Source organism: Zonotrichia leucophrys, chromosome 1A, assembly GCF_028769735.1.
Source record: "Zonotrichia leucophrys gambelii isolate GWCS_2022_RI chromosome 1A, RI_Zleu_2.0, whole genome shotgun sequence".
NCBI lineage: Eukaryota > Metazoa > Chordata > Aves > Passeriformes > Passerellidae > Zonotrichia > Zonotrichia leucophrys.
In genome coordinates this window covers 72,381,595-72,398,968 of record NC_088170.1, presented here as the reverse complement: position 1 = coordinate 72,398,968, position 17,374 = coordinate 72,381,595, and the positions used below count along the sequence as shown (strand labels likewise).

The following is a 17,374-nucleotide window of genomic DNA, read 5'->3' as shown; positions in this document are numbered from 1 at the left end:
GTGCCCTGGTGTGCCCTGGTGCCCAAGGACCCGGTGCCACCTGGCAGTGCCACAATGGAGGGCACAGCAGCAGGGAGGTCACTGTGCCCTGGTGCCCAAGGACCCGGTGCCACCTGGCTGTGCCACAATGCAGGGCACAGCAGCAGGGAGGTCACTGTGCCCTGGTGTGCCCTGGTGCCCAAGGACCCGGTGCCACCTGGCAGTGCCACAATGCAGGGCACAGCAGGGAGGTCACTGTGCCCTGGTGCCCAAGGACCCGGTGCCACCTGGCTGTGCCACAATGGAGGGCACAGCAGGGAGGTCACTGTGCCCTGGTGCCCAAGGACCCGGTGCCACCTGGCAGTGCCACAATGGAGGGCACAGCAGGGAGGTCACTGTGCCCTGGTGCCCAAGGACCCGGTGCCACCTGGCTGTGCCACAATGGAGGGCACAGCAGGGAGGTCACTGTGCCCTGGTGCGCCAAGGACCCGGTGCCACCTGGCTGTGCCAAATGAGGGCACAGCAGGGGTCACTGTGCCCTGGTGGCCCAAGGACCCGTGCCACCTGGCGTGCCACAATGGAGGGCACAGCAGCAGGGAGGTCACTGTGCCCTGGTGCCCAAGGACCCGGTGCCACCTGGCTGTGCCACAATGGAGGGCACAGCAGGGAGGTCACTGTGCCCTGGTGGCCAAGGACCCGGTGCCACCTGGCTGTGCCACAATGGAGGGCACAGCAGGGAGGTCACTGTGCCCTGGCACGGGCAGGGCTCAGCTCCAGGGCTGTGCCAGCTCTGCCCCCTCGGCCTGGGCAGGACCCTGGCACACTGAGCAGGGCCAGAGGGGCAGCGGGGCTGGGACACAAAGGCTGAGGGAGCCCTGAGGGAGCTGGGGGTGCTCAGGCTGCAGGAAAGGAGGCTCAGGGTGCCCCCAGCACTCCCACAGCCCCTGGAAGGTGCCCGTGCCCAGCTGCCCTTGGGCTCTGGCTCCAGCAGCACTGGCACAGCCAGAGCACACAGCCTGAGCTGGGCCAAGGGAAATCCAGCTGGGAGAGCAGCAAAAAGCTTTTCCAGCAAGGGGGAGAAAGTTCTGCAATGGCTGCCCGGGGAGGGGGCGCAGTCGCCATCCCTGGGTGTGTTTGACACAGTCCTGGAGGTGAGGGCAGCTGGGTGGCCAGGGTGGGGTGCAGTCGCCATCCCTGGGTGTGTTTGACCAGCCTGGAGGTGGCACTGGGTGCCAGGGGGTGCACTGGGCTCCAGGGCCTTGAAGGGCTCTCCCAACCCAGGGATTGTGTGATTGTGGGAATTGTGTGTGATCCTGTGATTCTGTGTGATGTTGTGTGATTCTGTGTGACTGTGTGATTCCGTGCGATTCCCTGATTGTGTGATTCTATGATACTGTGTGACTGCGTGTGGTTCTGCGTGATTCTGCAAGATCCTCTGTGATCCTGTGTGATTGATTGTGTGATTCTGTAAGATTCTGTATGATTGTTTGATTGTGTGATTCCATGATTCCCTGATTGTGTGACTCTGTAAGATTCTGTGTGATTGTTTGATTGTGTGATTCCATCATTCCCTGATTGTGTGATTCTATGACTGTGTGTGATCCTGTGATCCTCTGTGGTCCTGTGTGATTGTGTGTGATCCCGCGATTCTCTGACTGTGTGATTCTGTGTGATTCCGTGATTCCATGATCCTGCAATCCTGAGATTCCGTGATTGCATGGTTGTGTGATTCCCTGATTCTGTATGATTCCCTGATCCTATGATTGTGTGATTCCATGACTCCGTGATTGTGTGATTTCCTGATTCTGTGTGATTCTATGTGATTCCCTGACTCTGTGTGATTCTATGATTGTGTGATTCCCTGATTCTTTGTGATTCTGTGTGATTCCCTGATTCTGTGTGATTCCCTGATCCTATGATTGTGTGATTCCCTGACTCTGTGTGATTCTGTGATTGTGTGATTCTGGGATTCTGTGTGATTCTGTGTGATTCCCTGATTCTATGTGATTCCGCGATTGTGCGATCCTCTGTGATTCTGTGTGATTGTGATTGTGCGTGATCCTGCGATTCTCTGTGTGATTCTGTGTGATTCCATGATTCCATGATTGTGTGATTCCCTGATTCTGTATGATTTCTGTGTGATTCTGTGATTGTGTGATTCTGTGAGTGTGTGATTCCATGACTCCATGATGTGATTGGATTCCTGATTATGTGTGATTCCTGATTGCCCTAATCCCTAATTCTATGATTCCATGATTGTATAATTCCGTGATTGTGGGATTCCCTGATTATGTGTGATTCCGCGATTCCCCGATCCTGTGTGATTCTGTGATTACATAATACCGAGATTCCGCCATTCTGTAATTCCCTGATTCTCTGTGATTCCCTGATTCTGTGTGATTCCATGATCCCCCAACCCTGAGATCCCACCATTCTGCCATTCCCTGATTCCATGTGATTCCATGTGATCCTGTGTCACTCCATGATCCCGCCATTCTGCCATTCCCTGATCCCGTGATTCCATGTGATCCTGTGTCACTCCATGATCCCGCCATTGTGCCATTCCCTGATTCCGTGATTCCATGTGATCCTGTGTCACTCCATGATCCCGCCATTCTGCCATTCCCTGATTCCATGTGATTCCATGTGATCCTGTGTCACCATGTCCCCATCCCGCCCCCATTCTGTGCCCATGATTCCCTGATTCCGTGATTCCATGTGATCCTGTGTCACTCCGTGATCCCACCATCCCGCCATTCCATGATTCCATGATTCCATGTGATCCTGTGTCACTCCATGATCCCGCCATTCCATGATTCCGTGATTCCATGTGATCCTGTGTCACTCCGTGATCCCGCCATCCCGCCATTCCATGATTCCATGATTCCATGTGATCCTGTGTCACTCCATGATCCCGCCATTCTGCCATTCCCTGATCCCGTGATTCCATGTGATTCCATGTGATCCTGTGTCACTCCATGATCCCACCATCCCGCCATTCCATGATTCCATGATTCCCGTGATTCCATGTGATCACTGATGCCCATGTCCTTCCTGATCCCGCATTCTTGCCTTCTCCTGATTCCCATGTGATTCCATTCATTATCCATGTGATCCTGTGTCACTCCGATGATCCCGCCATCTCGCCACCCCGATCCCGTGATTCCATGTGATCCTGTGTCACTCCATGATCCCGCCATTCGCCATTCCATGATTCCGATTCCAGTGATCCCGTGTCACTCCGTGATCCCGCCATTCTGCTGTTCCCTGATCCTGTGATTCCATGTGATTCCATGTGATCCTGTGTCACTCCGTGATCCCGCCATCCCCCCGCCGATCTATCTGCCATTCCCTGATCCCGTGATCCTGTGATTCCATGTGATCCTGTGTCACCTGGATCCCACCATTCTGCCATTCCCTGATTCCATTGATTCCATGTGATTCCTGTGATTCCAGTGATCTGTCGCCCCTTCCTGATCCGCCGTGATTCCATGTGATCCTGTGTCACTCCATGCATCCCCCATGCCATTCCTGACCCGTGATTCCATGTGATTCCATGTGATCCTGTGTCACTCCGTGATCCCGCCATCCCACCATTCCCTGATCCTGTGATTCCGTGTGATCCCATGTCACCCCGTGACCCGCAGGGCTGAAGCGGAACCCGTGCTGGCTCGAGCGGTTCAATGTGCAGTTCCTGGGCTCCGTGGAGGTCCCGTACCACCAGGGCAACGGCATCCTCTGCGCCGCCATGCAGAAGGTGAGCGGGGAGAGCAGCCGGGACTCGCTGCTTTGGGCAGGAAATCCGGGTTTTTGTGGCATTGTCAGAAGGTATTTTTATTGGTATACATTAAATATTGTATATTTCATAATTAATATTGTAAAATTAATTATAATATATCATAATATAATATTATTTGTATTATAAATATATATAAAAATATTATAATGGTTAAATTATATTAAAGCTATATAATTACATTGTTATATTATTGTATAATAATTATACCTATATTATTATATAATAATATATTAAAATAGTTATAATATGTATTATATATTATTATATATTATTATATATTATTTTTATATTATTTATATATTATTTATATTATTATATAATTTAAATATAAATATATGATAATATATATAAATACTTACAATATTTATACTACAATTTTAGTAATTTAATTTTACATATTATTATGTAAAATTATATTACTAAAATTATAGTATAAGTATTCTAAATATATAGATATATATTAGATATATAGATATATATATCTATCTAATATATATATAGATATATATTGGATAGATATATCCCAATATAAATATACTATAATTATTAACTGTAATGTTATATTTTAATTATTATATATAATACGTTCATACATAATATAGATAATGTATTTGAAATATAAATAATAGAAATAGCAATAAACAACACAATACAATTAACATAATATAAATAATAATATAAACGATATCTAAACACAAACATAATTAATATATAATATTATAATAATATAAATATATATAATTATTATTGTAATTAATTTAATATAATCATATCTATATATTATGTACCTATTGAATTTCCTCACACTCAGTTCATCAATATTTCACATATCAGTCAGACTTCTTTATTTTTAGTCCATTTCCACACCTTTTCTGCTCATTCTCAAGGAACAGATCTCTTCTTATTACAGGCGCAGCCTGTTTTTTACCCGGGAATAAATAATTTGTTATTAACTGACTTTTCACTCTCAAGATGGCAAAAATAGTCTTGAGAATGAAAAGTCAGTTGATAAGATGAAAAGTCAGGTGATATTATTATTATTATTATTATTATTATTATTATTATTATTATTAGTATTATTAGTATTATTAGTATTATTATCAGTTGATTAGATGAAAAGTCAGTTAATAATAATAATAATATGAAAAGTCAGTTAATAATAGAAAATAATTATAGTAATAAGAAAAATAATATAATAATAAATAATATTAAAAATAGTTATAATAATAATAAAAAGAAATATTAAATTAATAGTTAATTAATAATAGTAAATTTGGCATGGGAACTTGGGAGCTCTTGCTGAGCCGTGTTTAGCAGAAGGAGCAGGCCCCAGCCCTGACCCCACGTGGCTCCCTTTTACAATCTCTTATCAATATTTTATAATTTCACCTTTCCCAATTTTCCCGTTTTTTGCCGTTTCCCGCCTCTCCCGCGTTCGCAGATCGCCACCACCCGGAAGCTGACGGTGCACCTGCGGCCCCCGGCCAGCTGTGACCTGGAGGTGACACTGCAGGGCATCAAACTCATCCTGACCGTCACCGAGTACAGCCCCGAGCACGAGGTCGGGGACAGGGGGGACAGGGGGGACAGGAGGGGACAGGAGGGGACAGGGGGGACAGGAGGGGACAGGGGTCTGGGTTTGGGGGGACAGAAGGGGACAGGGGTCTGGGTTTGGGGACAGGAGGGGACAGGGGTCTGGGTTTGGGGGGGACAGGAGGGGACAGGGGTCTGGGTTTGGGGGGACAGGAGGGGACAGGGGTCTGGGTTTGGGGACACGGAGGGGACAGGGGTCTGGGTTTGGGGGACATGGAGGGGACAGGGTCTGGGTTTGGGGTGACACTGAGGGGACAGGGTCTGGGTTTGGGTGGTGGAGACAGAGGGACAGGGGTCTGTTGAGGGTTTTTGGGGGACAAACCGAGGGACAGGGGTCGGGTTTGGGAAATACGTCAGGGGCATGGAGGAATTGTTGGGGGTGGGTGTTTGGGGGGCTCAGGGGTCTGGGTTTGGGGTGACCAGGGCAGGAGGAATGTGGGGGTGGGTTTTGGGGGGCTCAGGGGTCTGGAGGTGAGCAGAGCAGATTTGGGGGTGCCCAGCAGGTGCAGGGTGCAGGGCTGTGGGTTTGGGGGCCGATGCTGAGGGCGGGCACAGATTTTGGGGGGCTCTGGGCCCCCAGACCTGACCCAGCCCCTCCTGTGCCCCCCGTCCCGCCACAGTTCGAGCGCTGCAGCCACTTCTTCCAGATGAAGAACATCTCCTTCTGTGGGTGCCACCCCCGGAACAGCTGGTGAGCCCCCCCTGCCCCCAGGGGCACCCCGAGGGACCCCCACCCCATCCAGGGACACCCCCACCCTGCCAGGGATGCCCCAAGGGACCCCCCCAGATCTGCTAGGGACACCCTAAGGGACCCTTTACTCTACCCAGGGACACCCCAAAGGACACTCATGCAATCCAGGGGCACCCCAAGTCATCCCCACACTGCCAGGGGCACTCCAATGGACCCTCACCCAATTCAGGGACACCCCAAGGGACCCTTGCCCCATCCAGGGGCACCCCAAGGGACCCTCACCCTACCCATGAACACCCCAAGGGACCCTCACCCCATATAGGGGCATCCCCAGGGACCCCCACTCTGCCCAGGGGCACCCCAAAGGACCCTCACCCCATCCAGATGTACCCCCGCCCCATCCAGAGACCCTCTGAGGGACTCCCACCCCATCCAGGGACACCCCAAGAGACCCCCACCCTGCCCAAGAGCACCCCAAAGGGACCCTCACCCAATTCAGGGACACCCCAAAGGACCCTCACACCACCTAAGGACACCCCAAGTCACCCCCACCCCACGCAGGGACCCCCGCAGTGCCACCCCAGAGCCCCCTGCCCGCCCCGGTGTCCCCAGGGTGAACATTGCAGGCTCTGGGGGTGTCCCCTGGCAGAGCCCGCCCGGGGCAGGTTTGGGGGTGCCCCCTAAGCCCGTGCCCCCCACCCCCGCAGCTATTTCGGGTTCATCACCAAGCACCCGGTGCTGAGCCGCTTCGCCTGCCACGTGTTCGTGTCGCAGGAGTCCATGAGACACGTGGCCGAGTGTGTCGGGTACGGCACCGGGACACCGGGGGGACACGGGGGGGCAGGGGACACAGGGGACACAGGGACACCAGGGTGTGCAGGGGACACCGCGGGGCACGGGGGGCAGGGCATGGGGCTGGGGGCACGGGGCGCATGGGGGTACGGGGACATAGGGGACACAGGGGACACAGGGACACCAGGGTGTGCAGGGGACACCACGGGGCACACAGGAGCACGGGGGGCACGGGGGGCAGGGCATGGGGCTGGGGGCACGGGGTGTATGGGGGGACACCAGGGGCACGGGGACACCGGGGCTGCAGGGTGTGTGAGGGGCATGGGGGACACGGGGAGGAACAGGGGGCAGGGCATGGGGCTGGGGGCACGGGGTGTATGGGGGGCACGGGGACACAGGGGGCCTGGGGGGCACCGGGGGGTGCGGAGGGTACAGGGGGCATGGGGGACATGGGGGGCTACAGGGGGCATGGGGACACTGGGACACGGGGAGCACTGGGGTCACAGGGGGATATGGGGGACACGGGGGACATGGGGGGCACAGGGACACGGGGGACAAGGGGGACAGGAGGGGCAGGGCATGGGGCTGGGGGCACGGAGGTTATGGGGGTATGGGGACATGGGAGGCAGTGGAGACATGAGGGGTACAGGGGACATGGGGGGTACGGGGGACATGGGGGGCACGGGGGCACGGGACACCGGGTACAGGGGCAGGACATGGGGCTGGGGGCATGGGGCGCATGGGGGGTACAGGGGACATGGGGGTACAGGGGGACATGGGGGACACGGGGACACCGGGGTACAGGGGGCAGGACATGGGGCTGGGGGCATGGGGCACATGGGGGGTACAGGGGACATGGGGGGTACAGGGGGACATGGGGGACACGGGGACACCGGGGTACAGGGGGCAGGACATGGGGCTGGGGGCACGGGGCACATGGGGGGTACGGGGACACGGGGGACACTGGGGACATGGGGGGCACTGGGGACATGGGGGGCACGGGGTGGCTGGGATGGGGCTGGGGGCATGGGGGTTATGAGGGTACGGGGACACGGGGGGCACTGGGGACAGAGGGGCACAGGGGGTATGGGGGGCATGGGGGGCAGGGCATGGGGTGTTGAGGCTGGAGGTTTTGCGGGATCTGGGTGCCGGGGGATTGGGGGTGCAGAGGGTCTGGGGGTGCTGGAGGGTCAGGGTGCCAGGGATTGGGGGATCTGGGGGGTCTGGGTGACAGGGGACAAGGGGTGACAGGGGGCAGGGGACAGGGGGGCTGGGAGTGTTGGGGGTCTGGGTGCCAGGGGATTGGGGGTGCCAGGGATTGGGGTGCCAGGGATTGGGGTCTGGGTGCCAGGGACTGGGTCTGGGTGCCAGGGGATTGGGGTGTCAGGGGGTTGGGGTCTGGGTGCAGCATTATGGGGTGCAGGGGGCTCTCGCTGTGCTGGGTCTGGGGTCACGGGGTGTGAAATTTTGGGGTGCTGAGGGCTGGGTGTGGGGGCTCTATGTTCCAGGGACTTGGGTCTGTGGGGTCTGGCTGTGCCAGGTTTGGGGGGCTGTGGGTACCAGGATCTGGCTGTGCCAGGTTTGGGGTCTGGGGATACTGTGGGTCTGGCTGTGCCAGGTTGGGGGGTCTGGGGGGCTGTGGGTCTGGCTGTGCCAGGTTGGGGGTCTGGGGGGCTGTGGTCTGGCTGTGCAGGTTTGGGGTCTGGGGGGCTGTGGGTCTGGCTGTGCCAGGTTTGGGGTCTGGGGTGCTGTGGGTCTGGCTGTGCAGGTTGGGGTTTGGGGGGCTGTGGGTCTGGCTGTGCCAGGTTTGGGGGTCTGGGGATGCTGTGGGTCTGGCTGTGCCAGGTTTGGGGGGGTCTGGGGATACTGTGGGTCTGGCTGTGCCAGGTTTGGGGGGTCTGGGGATGCTGTGGGTCTGGCTGTGCCAGGTTTGGGGGTTTGGGGGGGCTGTGGGTCTGGCTGTGCCAGGTTTGGGGGGTCTGGGGGTACCAGGATCTGGCTGTGCCAGGTTTGGGGGTCTGGGGGGGCTGTGGGTACCAGGGTCCAGCTGTGCCAGGTTTGGGGGGCTGTGGGTGCTGGCATCCAGCTGTACCAGCTCTGGGGGTACCAGCCCCCTCTCTCAGGGCCTCAGTGGGTCTGGGGGTGTCTCTCTGTGCCCCCTCCCCTCGCTGACCCCCTCTCCCCATCGCTGCCCCCCCAGTCGAGCGTTTCAGGAATATTACCAGGAGCACCTGGAGTACGCCTGCCCCACAGAGGACATCTACCTGGAGTAGGGTCCCTGCCACCCCCAGGACCCGGGGCCACCCCTGGCACTCGGGGCCATCCCCGGCACTCGGTGTCACCCCCAGGGACTCTGGGTCACCCTTAGGGACTCGGTGTCACCCTTAGGGACTCGGTGTCACACTAGGGATTCTGCATCACCCCCAGGAACTCGGTGTCACCCCCAGGGACTCAGTGGGACCCCAGGGACTCTCTGTGTGACCCTTAGGAGCTCTGTGTGACTCCTAGGGACTCTGTGTCACCCCCAGGGACTCGGTGTCACCCCCAGGGACTCGGTGTCACCCTTAGGGACTCTGTGTCACCTCCAGGGAATCTGTGTGACCCTTAGGGACTCGGTGTCACCCTTAGGGACTTGGTGTGACCCCAGGGACTCTCTGTGTGACCCCAGGGTTTCTCTGTGTGACCCCCCAGAGTCTCTGGCCCCCCCGCGCCCCCCCGCACGCCCCCCCCCACCTCTCGGGGGTCCGGGGGTCCCCTCGGGGGGTGACACAGCCCGGGGGGGGGTGGCACGGCCCGAGCAGCCCCCCCTGCATGAGCACGGCCAGCCCGGGGGGCAGCGGGCCCGCGGCTTTGGGGGCACGGGGGGGGTCCGGGGGAGCACGGGGGGGGGGGGGCCGGGGGCAGCTCGGGGGAGGGGGGGAATCTCCGCGCACCCCCAAATCCGCGCTGCCCCCCCCACAGGAACGGGGATCCCCCAGAGCCGCCCCCCGCCCCGGGTGTGCTGCCCCTCGTGTCGGTGTCCCCGGCTGTCCCCCCCCCGCCCGCCCGCCACCGAGCTCGGGACCCCCCCGGGGCCGCCCCCTCCTCACTGCTGTGCCTGGTGGTCCCTCGCTTCGGCCCTGTCGCCCAGCGCTATCGTGACTATATCGCCACCCGCTCGATGTCCCGGTATTTATCTGTACTCAGCAGCCAGAGGAGCCCCCGAGCCACTGTGCCACCCCGGCTGTCCCCACGCCGTTGTCACCCACTTGGTCTTTCAATAAAATATATGCTTGGTGTGAGCTGGGGACAGTCCTGGGACAGGAGTGGGGACAGGGGTGGGGACAGGAGTGGGACAGTGCTGGGGACAGTGTTGGACACTGGTGGGGTCAATGTTGGGGACACTCCTGGGGACAGTGCTGAGACACTGCTCAGGACATTGTTGGGGACATCCCAACAGTGACAGTTGTTGGGGACACTGTTGGGGACATTGCTGTGACGGTTGTTGGGGACACTGTTGGGGTCAGTGTTGGGGACAGTGCTGGGGACACTCCTGGGGACATCCAGGCCAGGCTGGACACCCAGCTGAGTTGGGGACACCCAGCTGATTTGGGGACACCCAGCTGAGTTGGGGACACCCAGATGAGTTGGGGACATTCAGGTGAGTTGGGGACACCCAGACAAGTGGGGACCCCCAGCCCCTTCCCTGTCCCTTTGTCCCTTGGCTGTGCCCCACGAGGGTCACCCCCTGCCCTGGCCCTGGGGACACCAGCGGGTGGCCAGGACCTGCTGGGGGTGTGACAATGGGGACAGTGGTTCTTGCCATTGGTGTGGCACCTGTGGGAGCCAGGACACCCCAAATCTCACCCAGGGACACCTCAAAAACTCATCCAGGAACACCCCAAATCTCACCCAGGGACACCTCAAAAACTCATCCAGGAACTCCCCAAATCTCACTCAGGGACACCTCAAAATCCATCCCCCCCCATCCTACCCAAAATTCATTCACCCCAAAATTTGAGGGGCACCTCAAATTTCAGCTGGGAATATCCCAAAATTAAACTGGGGCACCTCAAAATTCAGCCGGGACAACCTAAAATTCAACCAAGAACCCCCCAAAACTCACTCAGGGACACCCCAAAACTCACTCAGGGACACCCCAAAACTCACTCAGGGACACCCCAAAATTCACCCGGGGCACCTCAAATTTCAGCAGGGAGTACCCCAAAATTTATCCAGCAAAACCCCAAAATTCAGCCGGAAAACCCCCAAAATTCAACCAGGGACACCCCAAAACTCATCCAGGAACACCCCAAAATTCAACCGGGGACACTCCAAAACTCATCCAGGAATACCCCAAAATTCAACCGGGGACACCCCAAAATTCAGCCAGAAAAACCCCAAAGTTCAACTGGGGACACCCCAAAATTCAACGGGGACACCCCAAAATCCACCCACAGGACTCTGTCCCTCGGGGGCTCCCCTTGTCCCCCCCTGTGTAGGGCTGGGACCACCGCAGGATCTGAGTGAGCACAGGACCAGGCGGAGCTTTCTTATAAATTTATTACATAATAATAATAATAATTAATAATAATAATATAATATAAGAAACATAGATCTCTGTGGGGGATGTGTATCACAACGTCAAGGGCGGGAGGCGAATGGCCGCACCTCCGTGACTCCGGAGAAGGAGAAAGCTCCTCCGAAAATCCATACAAAATTAAGGGTGAAGTCAAACTGACCCTGGGAAATTAAAAACGGAACGAAAACCCACAGGTGAGTCCGGCTGGGGGACGGAACCGAGAGTGTGGCGGGGCCGGGCTGTGCACATGCAGCGGGCGTGAGGGCGTGGCACATGCATGGGCAGTGAGGGCCTGGCCGGACAGCGGCCGGCCGGCCGGACAGCGGCCCCGCCACGGATGGGGCCGGCGGGGCCGGGGATCCCCCGGGAGCTGAGTGACCCCGGGGGGGTTCTGCTCTTTGTCACAGTCGGGGGAACGGACGGGCGGATGGAGGGGGGCGATGGCGCCGGGCTGGACAACGGAAAAATATCGACAGCTTGGGGGGGAAAAAACCCCTTTGGAAGCAGGGGGGAAAAAGAAAAGGAAAAGTGTCTCCCTTTGTACAGCGGAAAAACCCGAGTGGTGGAGAAGCCATGAGAGGAATCACAGTAACGCCGCGGCCCGGGGCGGGGGCGGCGCGGCCGGGGGCGGCACGGCCCTGGGGTTGGCGTGGCCGAGCCGTGGTCAAGGGGTCGGCGTGGCCAAGAGGCCAAGCGGTGGTCAAAGGGTCAGCACGGCCGAGGGGTTGGCGTGGCCGAGGGGTTGGCATGGCCAAAGGGCCGGCACGGCCAAGGAGTTGGCATGGCCGAGGAGTTGGCATGGCCGAGGGGTGGTCAAGGGCTTGGCACAGCCAATAGGTTGGCATGGCCGCAGGGTTGGCATGGCCAAGTGGTCAACACGGCCAATGGGTTGGCATGGCCGAGGGGTCAACACGGCCAATGGATTGGCATGGCTGAGGGCTTGGCGTGGCCAAGGGCTTGGTGTGGCCAAGGGGCGGTCAAGGGCTTGGCATAGCTGATGGGTTGGCATGGCCAAGTGGTCAACACGGCCAGTAGATTGGCATGGCCGAGGGGTTGGCATGGCCAAGAGGCCGGCACGGCTGAGGGGTGGTCAAGGGCTTGGCACAGCCAATAGGTTGGCATGGCCGAGGGGTTTGCATGGCCAAGTGGTCAACACGGCCAGTGGGTTGGCATGGCCAAGGGGTTGGCGTGGCCGAGGGGTTGGCGTGGTCAAGGGGTCATCATGGCCAATGGGCTGGTGTGGCCAAGGGTTGGCGTGGCCGAGGGGTTGGCATGGCCAAGTGGTCAACATGGCCAATAGATTGGCATGGCCGAGGGGTTGGCATGGCCAAGGGGTTGGCGTGGTCAAGGGGCCGGCACAGCCAAGGAGTGGACAAGGGCTTGGCACAGCCAATAGGTTGGCATGGCCGAGGGGTTGGCATGGCCAAGGGGTGGTCAAAGGGTGGGCACGGCCGATGGGCTGGCATGGCCAAGTAGTCCACACGGACAATGGGTTGGCATGGACAAAGGGCCAAGGGGTAGTCAAGGGGTTGGCACGTCCAAGGGGCTGGCATGGCCGAAGGATTGGCATGGCCAAAGGGCTGAAGGGCGGTCAAGGACCTGGCACAGCCAATGGATTGGCCTGGCCAAGGGGTCAGCATGGCCGGGGTCTCAGCATGGCTGACGGGTTGGCGTGGCAAAGGGTGGTCAAAGGGTTGGCACGGCCAAAGGGTTGGCGTGGCCGAGGGCTTGGCATGGCCAAGGGTCCTTAAAGGGTCAGCACAGCTTAGGGGTCAGTGTGGCTGAAGGGTCAGTGTGGCTGTGGGGTCAGTGTGGCTTTGGGGTCAATGGGTCTCAGGGCTGACCAAGGGTTTGGCACGGCCAAAGGCTTGGCATGGCCGAGGGGTCATTGTGGTCAAGGGGCCAGCCTGGCCAATGGGTTGGCGTGGCCATGGTATGGCCGAGGGGTTGGCATGGCCAAAGGGTTGGCGTGGCTGAGGGGTTGGCGTGGCCGAGGGGTCAATGTGGCCGAGGGGTCGGCACAGCCGATGGGTTGGCGTGGCCGAGGGGTCAGCGTGACCCCGGGATTGGCGTGGCCGAGGGGTCAGCGTGGCCAAAGGTTTGGCATGGCCGATGTGTTGTTGTGACCGAGGGGTCAGTGTGACCCGGGGGCTGGCAGAGCCGGGGGTGGCCGAGGGGTCAGCATGGCCGAAGGGTTGGCGTGGCCGGGGGGTCAGTGTGACCCCAGGGGTCAGCACAGCCGAGGGGCCAGGCCGGGCTCAGGGGTCAGCTGGGCTCCCGCTCTGCCTTCTCCCGGATGGCTTTTCCAAAGGCAAGGTGGCCCCGGCTCCGGAGGGGTCCGGAGCGGGCGGGCGGCGTGGCCGGAGCGGGGACAGGAGCTGGGGACACCGGGAATCACTCCCGGGAAGGGGACGGCAGCGCTTTGGGAACGGCCACGGCAGCGACCCGTGGCCGATGGGCACCGTGGGGTCCTGGTGGTGGCACCGTGGCACCGGGTGGGTGACCCTGGCCGCCGGCACGGGGCCATCCCCAGCCGGTGGCACAGCGGGGCACAGGCTGGGGGTGCCGAGGGGCACCGGGGGGACACGGGGGGGACACCGGGGGTCTGTGCTGGCAGCTGGAGGGGCCGCCCCAGGCGAAGCCAGTTCGCCCGAGGACCCTGATGTCCTTTTGGAAGTCCCTTGTCCAGCTCTGCCACGTCCCCGTGGCAGCGCAGGGGACAGGGATGGGCAGGGGACGGGGGTGGGCAGGGGACGGAGGTGGGCAGTGCTGGGGACAGGGATGGTCAGGGCGGGGGACAGGGATGGGAAATGAGGGGGACAGGGATGGGCAGGCGGGGATAGAGGGGGCAGGACAGGGGACAGGGATGGACAGGACAGGGGACAGAAATAACGATGGTGGGGGACACAATGAGTGGAGCAGGGCACAAGAATGAACGGGCAGGGGACAGGGATGACCTGAACAGGAGACAGGGATGAGTGGCACAGGGGACAGAAATGAGCAGGGCTGGGGACAGGGATTTATGGGACGGTGAACAGCCATGAGCGGGGCTGGGGACAGAGATGAGTGGGACAGGGGACAGGGATGAGTTTGGCCGGGGACAGGAATGAGTGGGGCTGGGGAGAAATGAGTGGAACAGGGGACAGGAATGAGTGGGGCTGGGGACAGGGATGAGTGGGGCTGGGGACAGGGATGAATGGGGCTGGGGACAGGGATGAACAGGACAGGGATGAGTGACACAGAGGGGAGGATGAGTGGGGCAGGGGACAGGGACAAACGGAACAAAGGAACGGAATGGGGATGAGAGGGGCTGGGGACAGGGATTAACGGGACAAGGGGACAGGGATGAGTGGCACAGAGGACAGGATGGGTGACACAGGAGAGAAAGGATGAGTGGGGAGCGGGACAGGGATACCTGGCACAGGGGACAGGGATGCCTGGCACAGGGGACAGGGATAAACGGGACAAGGGGACAAGGATGCCTGGCACAGGGGACAGGGATAAACGGGACAAGGGGACAGGGATACTGGCACAGGGGACAGGGATGCCTGGCACAGGGGACAGGGATAAACGGGACAAGGGGACAAGGATGCTGGCACAGGGGACAGGGATGAGTGGCACAGGGGACAGGGATAAACGGGACAAGGGGACAGGGATGCTGGCACAGGGGACAGGGATGCCTGGCACAGGGGACAGGGATAATAAACGGGGCAGGGATAAACAGGACAGGGGACAGGGACAGCAGGACGAGGAGGCTGCGGGGACACACGGGGCAGCTCGGTGGCAGCGCCGGGCGCTCTCGGGACGGGCAGCGCGGGTGGAAGTCGCCTTCTCTGGCGTGGGGCCTGACTGGGACGAGCCGTGGTGTCCCCGCGAGCGGCGCGGGGGACACTCAGTGTTCGCCAACACAGGTACGGCTGCAGCTGCTTCAGCGGGAGCTGCGGGTGCGGGCCGGGCACGGCCGCGGCTCCGCGGGCGCGGAGCGGGCACCGCCATTTCCGCCCTCGGGGGGCGCGGAGGAGGACGAGGACGAGGAGGAGGAGGAGGAGGAGGAGGAGGGAGGGGAAGGCTCCTCCGAAATGGCGAGAAGGCGCACAGCTCTCCGGTCCCAGAGCGAGCTTGAGCGGAGCGGTTGCGCTCCGCGGGTTCGGCCTCTCGCGGCGAGAGGCGGCCGCGGGCGGGGGTCTCCGTCTCGGTGTGGCCCCGACAAACAGCTGCGGAAGGGGCGGAGACCCGGGACACCCGGCGGGACGCGCCGGGCTGCCCGCGCTCAGGCCACCACTGTCACTGCCACCCGCGCCCGTGGCGCCCGCGGAGCCCCCGAGTCTCAGGGGACACCGGGGGGCTCCGCGAGGGGACACCGGGACAGCGGTGCCACCCAGGGGACACCGAGAGCGCCGGGGGCTGCCGGGGCTGCGGGGATGGGGAGGGACAGGGGAGAGGGACAGGGAGGGACAGGCAGGGAGGGCAGGCTGGGGTGGGCAGTGCCAGGCAAGGTGGGCAGTGCCAGGCAGGGTGGGCAGGCAAAGCAGTCAGTGCCAGGCAGGGTGGTCAGTGCTAGGCAGGCATGGTCAGAATGGTCAGGCAAGGCGGTCAGTGCCAGGCAGGGGTGGTCAGGGTGGTCGGGCAGTGCCAGGCAGGATGGTCAGGGGCAGCCAAGCAGAGTGGTCAATGCCAGGCAGGGGTGGCCACGCAGGGTGGTCAGTGCCTGGCACGGGTGGTCAGAGAGAGTGGTCAGTGTCTGGCAGGGTGGTCAGGGCAGTCAGTGCCAGGCTGGAGTGGCCAGGCAGGGGTGGTCAGGGTGGTCAGGCAGTGCCAGGCTGGGGTGGTCAGAGAGAGTGGTTAATGACAGGCAGAGTGGTCAGTGCCAGAGAGAGTGGTCAGTGCTAGGGTGGGCAGGCAGGGTGGGCAGGGCAGTCAGTGCCAGGCTGGGTGGCCAGGCAGGGTGGGCAGTGCCAGGCAGTGCCAGGCAGGGTGGTCAGTGCCAGGCAGGGTGGGCAGTGCCAGGCAGTGCCAGGCAGGGTGGTCAGGGCCAGGCAGGGGTAGCCAGGGTGGCCAGGCAGGGCGGGCAGTGCCAGGCAGGGTGGGCAGTGTCAGGCAGTGCCAGGCAGGGTGGGCAGTGCCAGGCTGGAGTGGCCAGGCAGGGGTAGCCAGGGTGGTCAGGCAGGGCGGGCAGTGCCAGGCAGGGTGGGCAGTGCCAGGCTGGAGTGGCCAGGCAGGGGTAGCCAGGGTGGCCAGGCAGGGTGGGCAGTGCCAGGCAGGGTGGTAAGGCAGAGTGGGCAGCGCAGAGTGGGCAGTGCCAGGCAGTGCCAGGCAGGGTGGGCAGTGCCAGGCAGGGTGGGCAGTGCCAGGCAGGGTGGTCAGTGTCAGGCAGTGCCAGGCAGGGTGGGCAGTGCCAGGCTGGAGTGGCCAGGCAGGGGTAGCCAGGGTGGTCAGGCAGGGTGGTCAGTGCCAGGCAGGGTGGGCAGTGCCAGGCAGGGTGGGCAGTGCCAGGCAGTGCCAGGCAGGCAGTGCCAGCAGGGTGGCAGTGCCAGGCAGGGTGGCCAGGCAAGTGCCAGGGTGCAGTGCCAGAGTGCCAGGGTGCAGGAGGGTGCAGCCACGGGCACGTCCCCACCGGGATCCCCCAGGGGAGCGGCCCCGGGAAGGGACAGGCAGAGGAATTCCCGGGAATTCCCCAATCCCACAGCGGCGCCATGGCACCGGGACGTGCTCCGCCCGCCATGCCACATTCCGCCGTGCGACATTCCCGCGCGCGACATTCCCGCAGGCGACATTCCCGCAGGCGACATTCGAACCATGCGACATTCCCGCGTGCGACATTCCCGGCGGGATGCGCGGAGGGGCTCGGGACAGCACCGGGAGGTGGCGGAGGGACACGGGGACACAGGGGACAGAGGGGACAGGGAGCGGAGGGGGCAGGGGAGAGGCACAGGAGGGTGGCGCGGGATTGTCTGGGATG

General features: G+C 60.1%; 1 protein-coding gene across 1 annotated transcript in view; it reads left to right on the top strand.

Moving 5' to 3' along the window:
* Nucleotides 1-10,135, top strand: part of MAPK8IP2 (mitogen-activated protein kinase 8 interacting protein 2) — a 31,764-nt gene extending 21,629 nt beyond the window's left edge. Inside the window, exons 9-13 of the mRNA XM_064703127.1 lie at nt 3,627-3,736; nt 5,220-5,339; nt 5,992-6,062; nt 6,770-6,868; nt 9,055-10,135. Coding sequence (XP_064559197.1) covers nt 3,627-3,736; nt 5,220-5,339; nt 5,992-6,062; nt 6,770-6,868; nt 9,055-9,127 — 473 coding nt within the window. The 3' untranslated portion in view covers nt 9,128-10,135. The remainder of the gene's footprint in view (nt 1-3,626; nt 3,737-5,219; nt 5,340-5,991; nt 6,063-6,769; nt 6,869-9,054) is intronic.
* Nucleotides 10,136-17,374: the final 7,239 nt, after the last annotated feature.